At 53.8% G+C, this 13,038-nt stretch overlaps 1 protein-coding gene across 10 annotated transcripts in view; it reads right to left on the reverse strand.

Annotated features, from left to right (window-relative positions):
• The window catches only part of SGSM1 (small G protein signaling modulator 1), a 40,045-nt gene continuing 27,007 nt past the window's right edge, over positions 1-13,038 (reverse strand). For 9 of the 10 annotated variants that reach the window (XM_066979291.1, XM_066979296.1, XM_066979292.1 and 6 more), the window contains 8 exons: positions 11,579-11,650; positions 10,023-10,607; positions 9,719-9,843; positions 8,375-8,457; positions 8,010-8,119; positions 7,628-7,724; positions 7,040-7,207; positions 1-6,566 (listed from right to left, as the gene is read on the reverse strand). In XM_066979291.1, the coding sequence (XP_066835392.1) occupies positions 6,478-6,566; positions 7,040-7,207; positions 7,628-7,724; positions 8,010-8,119; positions 8,375-8,457; positions 9,719-9,843; positions 10,023-10,607; positions 11,579-11,650 (1,329 nt within the window). In that variant the 3' untranslated portion in view covers positions 1-6,477. The remainder of the gene's footprint in view (positions 6,567-7,039; positions 7,208-7,627; positions 7,725-8,009; positions 8,120-8,374; positions 8,458-9,718; positions 9,844-10,022; positions 10,608-11,578; positions 11,651-13,038) is intronic. The other variant, XM_066979297.1, reaches the window with a different exon arrangement.

A 13,038-nucleotide genomic window follows, 5' to 3' on the forward strand; every position in this document is an offset into this window, starting at 1 on the left:
TAGAGAATAGAGCTTTAATTTTTCTTTCTGAACAACGATAAAGAACGGTTTACATTAAAAAAAAAAAAGCATGAATAAAATAATAAAAAACATACCACAGTGTGGAGTTCAAATCTAAGAACAGTAGCAGCACTTCTACAAATATATTAAAAGCTATAGTGCTCATTAACCTCAGACTGAGCAACTCCCAGAGACCGAAATGGCATCCAACATATAAAAGCAGCAATTCAGTGTAGGGCAACATAAAAGTCTAATACCAGTACATCGAATACATTCAGAACCCCGCTGTTGAGAGGCAAACCCTCGTCCCCCAGAGCTCGCATCGTTACCTGGCATTGCCACGACTGCTGCAGCAGGTGACGGCCCAACAGCACCCGTGCACCCTGCCGAGCTCTCCAGAACACATTTTAGCACGAGGGAAGCGACAATCGTGGGTCTAAGGTTATATCCGAGATGGATTTTCAACAATTTTTACTTAATTCTGTTTATGTAAAACAGCTTTCCTCCTTCCCTGGAAATTGTACTCTAAGAGGAGACTGAATTTCTGAGAATTTCAGTATATCTGCTTATGCATTCACGAAAATGACATTTTTAGTATCTCAGTATCCAGTATCAGGATTTTTAATTCTTTACCTTCCCTAGCAGCGAAGCCACACTGATTCGTAAAATCCCATGGACTTTTTGAGATCTTGTGCATAGTTCAAACTTTAGCATTGATTTATGAAAAACAAACAAACAAAAAACCCACCCTGATAAGTGGAGCTTTTTACCCAGGAGTTTCTCTGTTGAGCGTTTTCCCATTCCTACAAAGAAGCTAATGGGAAGCAGCCCTCATCCTCCCCCTCCTGCGGTGGCCATCCACAACCAGCCCCGTGCAGGGAGCGGAGGGGTGCAGGGGTCTCCGCCGAGGGGCACGGCGGGGGGGAGCGGGCTGCAGAGCCCCGGGGGCCCGCTCGGGGTCCGGCTCCACGCGGCAGGACCGAGGGGCTGCAGGCACGGCCCCTGCAGCTCCACCGCTGCGCTCCCTGCTCGGCCTCCGCGTGCAAGATCGGTTTTTAAAAGGGAGTCGTTCAACTACTGAGCTGGAATTTAAGGTTGAATATGCTTCTTGGTAAACTACAACTAGCTGTATATCAAAAGAACGATATGGCTATTCCAACGGCATACATTCTGCAGGAAATTCAAGATTCAAAGTTCAGAAGAAATCCAAGCACTCCAAGCTGTAGAAAAGCATGGCTATGGCACCAAAAAGAACCTGGCCTTGGCCCATGGCCACCACGAACATAAACGAGGTGAGTGCAGCTCACAAAGACTTCGGGTGCCTTAATCAGCAATGTGTGTTTACTTCACGGCAGGCAATGAGGATAATGGCCTTGAGTGAAGATCATTTGAGCGCCTGAAACAGCACGCAACAGTAAGTGGCATTTTATCTACTTCAGGGTATCTGAAAATGCTTGTAAGGATTCTGAAAACTGGTTCTGGTGAGGGTTACGGCACGGCCCTGTTGCTAGAAATTGTCACTTCATCCGTAAATTGTGCTCTTTCACTTCCAGTTTGTGCTCACGCAATACTAAAACGCAGAAAATGTGCCCAGAAGTGAAAAGTCCCAAATGGAGTTGGCAAGTGTTTGATGAAACGACAATCACTGAGGCCCCACTGAGGAACGGGCTCAGAGGCCACCGCTAGCCAGCAGTGCCCCAGCACAGAGCGCCCACTTAAAATATCGGAAGGTGTTTTTTAAAGCTAACTTACATGATGAGAATCCCGAAACTGGTCCCATATCTGTTTTGAGGACTGTTTGCCACAGCAGCTCCCAGTGCAGAGACCTAGCCAACTACTCAAAAGAAATGGAAGGAGAAAGGAAAAGTACCCATCCAGATTTTTAAAAATAAATAGAAGTAATAAAGAAGAAAGGGTAAGAAGAATCTCATCCCCTACATTTGTTCCTGGCCACAAGCCTGTCGCAAGGCTTGCGTCTGTCTCCAAGGGGGGATTTAGGCACAGGCTCGCAGCTTGCCCAGAGCAGAACTACGATTCCAAGCGACTACATCAAGAGCAGTCACTCCTCTCGATATGTTTTTTATTTATCGGTGAAAACCGTTGCTGATACCTGCACTTGCGTTGCTGGCTCTGGTTACAATACCAGCTATGTTTGGCTGTGTTCAGGGATGTTCAGCAAGGGGCTGGATGAGAGCAGCACAGGGTGGCAGCAGGAAGTTCCCAGGCAAAAAACCCTCTCAATCTTCATGAAAAGTGCCAGTACCTAAGCAATTCAGAGAACCAACACAGTAAGAAAAACTCCTATAAAAAAAATCACACATTTAGGAACAAAGACAACTTGTAAGGTGTTTACGTTAGCAACACTAAAAAAGATGGGTACCGAGAGTTATTTGGCAGCTTGCACCGGCGGAAAGCTCAAATGCAGCAAGGACCCATCAGTGACTCCCTCGGGGAAAAGCAGGGCCGGGATTCAAACACTGACGGCATTTAAACACACCGAGACGATCGGAGAGCTGAGCAGCTCCAGCACGGGCGAGTGCAGGAGCAGGGAGACGGACGATCCGCCCGCGGCGGAGCGGGACGCGAGCGGGCAGGGAGGAGGCAGCGGCGCGGAGCCCAGGGAGCGAGCAGCTCGGGCCCTGGTCCCGCAGAGCTCTCAAGGGGTGAATCGCAGCTGCAGGATCTGCGAGGATGAAGCATTCCCTCTCCCGGAGCCGGACAAGATTACTGTATATGGGCAGGCTTCTCCCCCGGCCCGAGCAGGCAACCTCCGGCTGCACAGCCGGGGTGGGAGCCGCGGTGCCGCGGAGCAGAGCGAGGTTTTATCTCGTGGCACCGAGCAGAGGGGCAGAGCCAGCGGGAGAGGATGAGGCCCCCAACCGGGTGCACAGCAAGAACCTTTCCTTAAATCTTGGTCACTTTAAACAGATCTCGAGGCCCAGACTCCTGGTGCTCAGGCCCCGCAGTGCACACCTCCACTGGCACATAAACGTCCTGGCAGGACAGCCTCCGTGCCAGAGGAGTCGCCAAGAGCAGAGCTGCTGCGGGGAGAAGCTGCGACTCCTCTGACGCTCAAAACTGAGCCGAGGAGGACAGCCCTGGCTGCGGGAGGGCCGGGCGCAGGGCTGATCACACTCACCAGCCATTTCTGAGCCCCAGGGCCACCGGCCTGCAGAGGGCTGGCAGGGGCTGGGAGCTGCCTTTCTCGTCTCAGACCTGCAGGGGAACACCAGCTGCACCTCTGCTCTCCCGGGAGCAGGGGTTTTCACCAACTTTTGTGAGACTTGCCCAGGAGCACAGCCAGGGACACAGCGGCTTCAGCAGAGCTGCCCCGGCCTGACGCTAGCCAGGAGAGCGGCTCAGCTCTGCGAGCACTCTGTGCAGATCACCTGATGTTCTCTAAGTGTCATCAGCTGCAAAGGAGAATTATTTCAGTACCAATTTAAATGTAACCTGGCACGTTATATTCTTTGGACTATCCGCTTTCTTTGCGACTCACACCAGATCCCAGCTCTCCAACTGCCCTTACCCGAGCTGACCCAGGGCCAGCACAAAACCCCGCACAGCGCTGTGCTGGAACAAAGCTCCCCCCCTCCACACTCCTTTTGTCCTTCTTTTCCAGAGTTTTAAAATCAGAACTAAAATCAAGCCGAGCTGAGGTCACGACGGTTCTGCTCCGAGCCTCCTGCCGCCGTCCAGCACGCGTAGCACAGCACAGGGCAGTGACCGATTGGCACATCACGGAACGGGTGCTAGAGAAACCACGCGGTCCTTGAAGCAACAGATTTCTTCTCCCCCCCTCAAAAAATAACCCGCTTAATTCACATATTTCTCTCTATACTGTATATATATATATATATATACTATATATAGACACAATTTTCTGGTAAACATTTACAAGATATGTTTGCAACATTGAAAAGATATATCTCCATTTGCATAACAACGCACACTCACACACTTCAGTATACAAGGACACACGGTAATGTACAATCAATAAATAAATACTTTTTTTCCCCCAGAAGTTATTCAAAAAACACTGCTATTGAGCGGCCCAAAGACACTCTCAGTTAATACAGACAGCAAATATTGTGCAGATTTTCTTGGCTGTTTTTTGTTTAAAAACCAAGAAAAGAAAAACAGAAGCTTGAAAGATAAAAGTGTCAGCGATGTTGCTTGTTAGGACTGTGTTTCAGTTAACCCATTGGTTCTCGTCCCTCAGAGAGGGAAGGGCAGAGCACTTTCCCTTCCCCTTTGGAAGAGGTTACGCAGGCAGATGTTTGCCTGTCCCAAGACCTAGACAGAGCAGGAAGAGGCTGGCAGGGAGGGCATGAGCTTCCTGCTTTATGGAAAAATGAGAGAATCCCACGGAAACTTGCAGATTCAAAGCTCAACTGCTTTTGTTTCCTGTGCTACCACAGACTGCAGATCAAGCACTCTCTGGAGGTTTCACGCAAAAAAACTTCTTCAAATAATTTCCTACCTAGACTGTTGGTAATACCTTTTGCTTGTTGGCTTTATAAGAAATGAACGGCTCTCCCCATCACTCTCACCCCCTGCTGCAGTCCTGTTCCCTGCAGATGGTGGCATGCACTGTTCCCTACTTTTCACAGCTGGGAGCTCCGTGTCCCAGCGTTGCAGAAAGAGTAGCTGACTTACTCAGACTGCTTCACCACAACTGCAGAAGGTCTCTGGAGCAAGTTTTCTCTTCTGCAGCCTTGTACATCTTTTCTGTTCAAGCAACATCTAACACACGCCACAAGTAAATACAGGGTACACCAGCACAGACAGACGGCCCACGGAAGGGAAGGGCCCCTCTTCCCTGCTGGCGAGCAGCGCTCCATCAGCGAGAGAAGAGCAGGAGGCCCTTATCTTGCAGAGGGGAGGAGGACAGCACGCACGCGTCACACATTACACGGAGGGGGAACACAGATTTTTGCAGCAAAACTTGAGAGAAGTACCCTTATGGAGAGCTACAGCCTAGCATCTTCCCTGCTGCTGAAAGCACACCTTCACGGCAGCTTTCTGTGGCCATGGCAAATCTCCCTCTGGCTGAACTTGGCCTGCCAATAACCTACACTTCTCCTTTTCCTTTTTTTTTTTATTTTTACCTGAGTTGAGAAATGAATCCAAACCCTCCGTAACACAGCCACAGCACGGCACAGAAGCTCAGCTCTCAGGCTGGTAGTGCTGGAGAGGCACTTCATGCAGCGTGCTCCAGGGGTGCAACGCTGGAGAGCCACTGCAGGAAAGGTGGCCACAGAAGTGCATCTTCCAAAAGCAAAGACCACTCAGGGACCTTGGCCTATTTGGTCCTTCGCAGGTGAAAGCAGCCCACCAGGACCTAACCGGAGACTTTCAGTGGACTTAGAGGGCTTTGCAACCAGCCCCATAAGCACACAGAAAACCTGCAGGCACCAAGGGGATTGTTTGCACTGGTTAGATGTAAGCAGCTGGTCTTTTGATTAATAGAGGGAGAGACAGGCACCTTCCGAGGGAAAAGTCAGGACAGTCACTTAAGTCAGGAGCTCTGACTTGCCTTCCGAGGAGCTCTCCCCTAACACGGGTTGCAGAAGAACGATCAGGAGACCAGACTGCTAACACAAGCAGCTAGAGTAAGGCAGGTACAAAAACCTCAGGTCTAGAGCTCCCAGATGAGGCCAGGACCAGATTTTTCGGTGTTCAGAGTGTGTTACAGAGGCTGGATTTTGAAAGAGAAACCCAATGCTGACTTTGGAGCTCTTCCGAAAATCCATCCCCAGACAAAACTCCTGTGTGCTCAGATACTGTAGTAACAAACAATGTAAAAATCCCAGGGAGAGATCGGAGCCCTAAAAACACTAAAGGAAATGCTATGCATCAAGGGACAAGGTCAAAAGAAGAGGAATTCCTGCGATCGCAGTCCCTCTGTTACTGGCAGAGCCTCATAACGATTGTAAGAAACCGAGTACTGGCAGCATCCCTGTCCTGCCTGGGCTTGCAGGGCTGGCCAGCTTCCCCGTGCCACGGTAAGGGCTGTCAAAGGAAGCAGCTCGATTTCCTCCCAACAGAGGCTGTAGAGCCCGTCAGCCCCGGGGGGCTGCCAGCCCAGCTCTCCCAGACCCCCAGCTCCGACCTGGGATGCTGGCAGCTGCCTCTGCGGTCGCGGTGGTCACCCACGTGCCGCACCTCTGCCGCGGCGAGGCAAGGAAGCGACTGCCTGGTCCTGCTTCCAAAGAAGTCTTTAGCAATAAAACGCGATTGTACAGATCTTTGGTTAAGTCACTGGAGAACGCTGCGAGGAGCTGAGCCAGGGCCCCCAGACCTAACACTGCGCACAGCACTGGGAGAGCTGGGGCTACCTCCGGCTTAGACAGCAGCACGTGTCCAACTACCTTCCTTCCACAGGCGCGGCACGTCACGAAAAAGGAGAGGGAGAGGAAGCATTGAAGGGGAGTCCCGGCTCTTCGTCCGGATGCCTCGTCTTCTCCACGTCCTTCACTTGTTCTCGATCAAAGTCTGGACTTTGTACACAAGGTCCCGAGCCAGCTTCAGGATCTGCTTGGTGTTGTGCCGCTCGGCCATTTCTGGAACACAGACAGAAGGAGCCCACAGAGAGGCGATACCTGAGCAGCCCAGCATCTCGAGGAGCCCCCCAGGCCTCACCACTCTGCTTCACAGCCAAGCCTCAGGCAGCAGCCGAAGCTGTGAACTCACATCCGAGCCCTTGCAGAGACACCTGACCCTGAAGGGCCATCATTACGGAGCTTATCTCAGCACGATTACAACCTGCAGGAAGCACCACCTACACTCACGGCTCCCTCCAAGCACAGATAAGGCAGGCTGTGACCAAGGATGGTCCCCCAGGCATCGTCTGAACCCTTCAGACGCAGGAGATCTCTTTAACATCACGTTCCAAGTACCAGCGTAGCACAACCATACGCTGCTCTGTTCAACATTTACCAGTGTGTTCGAGACGTGACTGCCTACAGCCAGACAGACGTGCAGCCTGCACCTGAGCAGCTGCCACAAATTCAGCCCAACAGAACACGAGCCGTACCATTGAAAAATTTGATGATGTCTGTAAAATCCATGTTGTTCTCCAAGATTATGTCCCGGTACATTTCCACCAAAGCCAGGGCTATGAAGAGCACATAGTGTGTGGAGGAAACGTGTGCAGCTGCCCAGATGGTCTCCCAGACGGCGAACACATCATCGTACACCAGCTCTGTTAAGGGAGGAGAAAAAACCAGCAGTCACTACACCAGCCCCTGGCTTACAACCATCCTGACTCACAGCACTCGCAGCAGCACTGGGGAAGACAGGCTGGCGGTTTCTTCCCACAAGAACCTGTTCCAAGGAATAAGTCAGCCATCTACAGAGGCAAATATTCTGGCCTGCAGCAGGTGGTACAGACTTCAGGACATAAACCTGCTGGAAGCTCACCAGCAGCTCTGGAGCAACAGGTTCTGTAACTAGACAGAAAAGTCAGCCTCAAACCTACCAGGGAAAAGCAAAACAGAAGCACATAGCAAAAAATGAAGTTAAACGACTAAAGCTGCAGAGCATATTGAGAAGTGGGGAAGCGTGGCAGACCCTGACTTCACCCCCCTTCGCTGGTCTCATCTTTCTCCCTCCCTGCACACACCTCTCTTGAAGTCGAGGAGAAACCATCGGTAGCAGAAGTAGAAATGAGTGTAATCACCATTCTGGTGCATCAGCTCGAAGAGCTCAGAGTCCAGAATCTGCCAAGAAAAGCAAAAAGAAACTCATCAGTGCGCACCTGAGGCACCAACCACTCCTCTGTCTGCTTCCCTCCCTCCCACCACTCACCTCCCGCACCATCGTTCACCCAGCTTCACCCTCCCTTGCAGCCCTGCCACACGTTACTCCCGGGCTCTCTTTACAGCCCCCCTGCTCTCCTGCCACGGGAAGCTCCTCTCAGCCCGTCCCACGGAGGCCCCCACCCCAAGAACAGCTCTCCCTCGCTGCCCTGAGAGGCTGCTGCCCCTGCGCCAGGACCGCCCTACCTGGATCAGGGATCTCATGTTAGCAAAGTGGGTGTCCATGGCCCCCCCATGGGGGAAGTTCTGGTTCATCCTTTTCATGAGCTCAGTGAAGCAGCTGAAAGCCAGAGCCTCTGCACGGGGAAGACGGAGAGTCAGCGCTCTGTCGCACGGGCACCACCGCATCCGCACCCGCGCGTGACCATGCCTGCAACACCCGGGCAGCAGCACCCCTCCCCACCGCACGCACACGCAGAGCCGGGGGTGCACGGCAGGGACTGGCCTTGGAAGCACCCCAAGGCTCCCCCCCTCTGGGCGTGGGACCCAGCAGATCCCCCCCGTGCACTCCCACTACAGCAGCGGAGAGCGGGGCAGAGCCACCCACTCACCATCGTCCAGGATGACCAGGAGAGGGGCCAGCAGGTCACACATCCCCTGCACGTAGCCAATCTCAATGTGCTGCCAGATGTAGCTGTGAAGGAGGGCAGGAAAGCCGTGAGCCCCCTCCCCGTGCCCAGGGCTAAGCCCCTGCCCCATTTCCCAGCGCCGCGGCCCGCTGGCACGTGCCCTGCCTTTACCCCTGTGATGCTGGCGTGCCCTACAAGCTGCCCCCAGCGCACAGCCGGGGCCATCAGGGCACATCAGACCCGTTCATCCCATTACGCCCGTGCCCCGTTGCTCCGCAGCTGGCCTGTAAATGATTAAGTCCCAGCGGTGACTCCCAGGTAAGCCACGCGCGGCACAGCCCGGGGTTACCGCTGTGCAAGGCCTGCTGCCTGGAGCTCGGAGCAGGGAAAAGGGAAATCAGAGAGCACGGCGAGGCGCAGGAGGTTGGGCAAAGGGCAGGGACCGATGGAGTTTGTTCCTTTGTCTCTCTCATTCTCAACCCTTCCCCTTGATTCATCCTCTGGGCTGGGGAGAGCCTCCCCTGCACGGCGCTGCCTGCTTCGCCTCCCTGGACCCGGCGTCCCAGGAAGCGACCGGCCCTGCACAGACCTTCCCATATTTGGTAGCAAGTCAAAAGTGTTCAGAAAGGGCTCCAACCCGCTGCTGGCACAGGGAAGCGATCTCTTCCACCCTGCCCACTAGTTTTCCAAATTCTGCTGCATTGTAGGTCTCGTCTCAGCAGAGATCTCCAACTCCGGCTGCCAGATAAAGTGACAGCTCTAATGAAATAGCAGCTTCTCCTCATATTTGCAAGATGAGTAAGAGTGCTTCAGCCTCCACTGCCCCTGCAGCAGCCACAGCTGCTGAGCTGGAGCTGGTCTGGGTCGGTGAACGTCACACGACAACCTCTTAGTCACAGGGCAAGCAAGGAGAATCAGAAAGGCACCCAGGTACTCCTGTCCCCTGGGTTCCTGCGTAGGCACTAACCACTAGGTTGTTTCAGCATTTCTCATGAGTACTAGACCTCATCAAACACTTTTCCAGGCATGTTCCAAGAGCAGGTGGGCTATACCCTGTGCTCGCACACACGGGCAGCCCCAGGGAGCCCCCTGCCCTGGCCCAGCCCCGGCACGCAGCAGGCACAGGGCTGATGGGCTCCTCGTCAGCTGCAGCCCTGGTTCTGTGGAAGAGGAAATTTAGAGGAGGAAGCCAAGGAGGCAAACTCAGCAGCCGGAACAAAGTCTGGGGCTCCGGTCTGACAATAAATTCAGGGAAGCCCTGCCAGGAGCCTGCCCCAGCACCGTGCAGGAGGGCGGGCAGCCCTGCCCCGGCCCCGCAGCTCCCACCTGCACATGATGTTGCGCAGCTTCTCCAGGTTGGCGGGGGTGAAGTACCAGTAGTTGCGGTCGCACCGCTGCACGTCCTTCTCAATGCGGTGCAGGTTCACTGTGTACATGTCCAGTAGCTCTGGCTGCCCAAAGCAAAAGCAAAGTTGATTTGTTTTCAAATAAAAATAAAAAAAAAAATTGCAAGGGCAAAGGAGCAACAGGGCAGAGTTTGGGTTGGCACAGTGCAGGATTAGCACAGGGCAAACACAGGGAAGTGGTGAGAGACTCACAAAAAACCCACTCAGTGAAGGAAAAGACTTACAGAGTAGGTGACACCCGTCGAGGAGACAGGAGATGCTTCGCTGTTGGCCAGATCCGCCACAGCCAGGGAATCCAGCTGCGGGTACAAGCTCTCCATCTCCGGCTCCTCAGAGAGGTTATCTTCGCTCTCCACCAAGCTTTGCTTTTCAGCCTCACTGTCTGCCCAGCTCTCTACCACCGTCAGGGCCACAGCATCACGCCCACGCAGGACCCCTGCTGAGCTCTCCCCCACAGGAACGAAGTCCAGGCTTCCACCGGTCGGAAATTCACCTTCCAGGCTGTCCTGACCCTGCAGCTTTTCCTCCTGCGCAGCCCCATCCAGGTCCTGCGGGGCTGTCGCGTCGGACCCACCAGCCTTCCCTTGCGAGCTGGCTGAGGACTTGTTGGTTTCCAGGGCGCTGTCCTCGTTGCTGAAGCTGCGCTCCGAGAATCCCGACGCAATGGAGAAGTTCTGGGAAGAGGGATGGCCAGAATCAGGCGAACACGTGCCATTGGGAACGTTCCCGTTGGGGATCTTGCTTTGTTTTCCATCTTCCAGCTGAGCATCTGCTTCAGTCTGTTCCACCTCATCCACCGATTCAAACACCTGCACAGGGCAAGCAGAGCCCCGTCAGAGCGAGCAAGCCCTCTGCATGTGACAGCTCTTGGGGATGTCATGCCCACGTTCCCAACGGCAGGGAGGGAGGAAGATCTGCTCTGAAGAGGGCTACATACAGAGGAGGCCATTTCCCCAGATGCTTGCTCCAAATGCATTGACAACGCTGCCAAGTAGGCAGTGAGCTGCTCTTATTAGTGCTCCAGCCCCACCACAGGAAGCCAGCAAGCACCCGAGAGCCCGCAAGTCCCGCAGCGATGCGCCTTGCTCCCCAAGCAAAGTGCGGTGCAGACCACAGCAGACCACGTTCACGGTCTGCGCAGGGCTCACGTGAGCAACCAGTGCAAAAAGGCTCAGAGGACCCGAAGGCATTTTCACCGGCTAATGCTGTGCCTTGCTGGGGCCCCACATCTTCCCTGAAGTCAAGGTCAACTTCAGCTGAGCACCAAGCTCTGGCCCATTTTAACCGGACTCTGGAAGGGTTTCTGGGCACAGTGATGGGACAGCTCTGCTGCCCTCAGCCTTCAGGCTCCCCTGCTTTCATCTGGCAGGTCAGTGCTGAGGCCTCTGCACAGCTCAGAGCCCCCAGTCCACGCTCCAGAGGACTACGCTTTACTCAGCACAATACATTGGGCAGAATGCCATTTGAAGTGGCTGATTAAGCACGTGGTTACCACCATACGGAGCAGCCAAAGGCCCTCATGTGTGAGGGCCACGTGTGGGTTGGTCCTTCGAGCCCGGGCAGAGCGGGCAGGTGAATATTAAACACCGCCACGCAGTGCGCGGCCCTGACCTTAGTGGCTCCAGAGGCAGGTTTGAGAGTCATTTACTTCCTCCAACTATGGCTCTGTTTGGCAGGAACCATTGCGGTTAGCAAGCAGCCCAAGGCAGGGGAGAGAGCCTCGTGCAGTAGGGCAGCCAGAGTGCGAACGGGCGAGAGGGGACAAAGCGCCGCCGCTCACCTGCGTGCTGGAGCTGGAGTCGCTCTGCAGCCGGGCATGATTCTGTCGGCCGGAGCTGCAGCTCTGTGAAGACTGCAAGAGAGAGAGAAAAGGCCACTGAAAAGGCAAAGAACACGGTGTCTGGAGTGGGGGCACGCTCAAGCCACGCTATCAGAGGTGGGCACGTCTATAAATAAGTGGAAAACGCATCCAATAAATTCTCCTACTTGACCCACGAAACACAGCCGTGTCACATCAGCTCTGCCCTGCTGGTTTGTCACTCAGAGCAGCACCCTCCCTCAGCCTGCCGCTGACATTTACCACCGGAGATGATAAAAAAAACAAAGTCCCATGGCAATTCAGTTGTTCAAACGCTGTTTGTTTGGGTATGAAATGAACTGCTTTCTTGTAGCCTTCAGAGAGGTCACGCTGTCTCCCCAGAGTGCAAATTTCTACTAATTTCAGTCCTAATTTGGCAGCAAAGCGACTCGCCCCATCTTAGTTTACATAAACGATGAAGTCACAGGCTATAAAACAATCCCTCTAAGCATATTAATGTTTTTTCCTTTTCTTAAAGGACAAACAGTGATGCTTTAAGCCAGGCTCTGTCAAGGCAGCCCCTCTAAAAGCCAACAGCACCATTTTCTGGCTTACTGCTGAAGCACAGAAGGAAGCGCTGGGCTCTGCAGCACCCAGTTCGGTGCTGTGCCTCGCGGATTCCCTCCGAGCAATGAGCCGTCACGTACGAGCGAGTCCTCCCTGCTATCTGAGCCGCCCCTGCGCAGGGCTTATCACGGCACAAGAGCCTGCAGCTGCTCCCACTGCACGCAAAGCTGGATGTACAGAGCATTGCAATTACATCACGCAGAAACAATAGGGTTTTAAGAAAACACAGCGCTTTCGGAACGGCAGCAGGAGCTGTCCCCACCCTAGCATTGTGGGTGTTTGCTGGGCAGGGCTCCGATGGAGAGAGGAAGGGCGACAGTTTTCCTCCATCACCATGGGAGCATTTTATAACAGGAAATTTCAGGTTAAGATGGGAAAAGGGTGAAACTTTGCATGTATTAACTCTGCCAGTGCGTGTTCCCCAAACAGGCAGTGAATACAAAACAGGAATACAAAACAGCAGAGATGCTGCAGGGATGGGAATGATTCACAGAGCTACAGCAACGCCGATCGAGCAGCCCGCTTCTCCTCGTCTGTGTCACCTCCGCTCCTGCGCAGCCCGGCTCTGGCTTGCCCTCCCTGCTGTGCTGATGGCAAAAAGGAGGTAAGAAGCCCAGGGGCTTGTTTCGCAGCCCCTCGGTACCTAAAACACGGTCTTCCTCCTGCCCCTACTCCAACACTGACTTCCACAGGCCTAATCCTGATGTGAACCCAGAGTGCAAACTGGGTTACGAATACCTTTGTTTTCCAGAAATACCCAGGGATACTGCACAGGACCAGCCGGTGCCTGGGTGTGGAGCTGCTGCCCCCCACCA

Source organism: Anser cygnoides, chromosome 17, assembly GCF_040182565.1.
Source record: "Anser cygnoides isolate HZ-2024a breed goose chromosome 17, Taihu_goose_T2T_genome, whole genome shotgun sequence".
Taxonomy (NCBI): domain Eukaryota; kingdom Metazoa; phylum Chordata; class Aves; order Anseriformes; family Anatidae; genus Anser; species Anser cygnoides.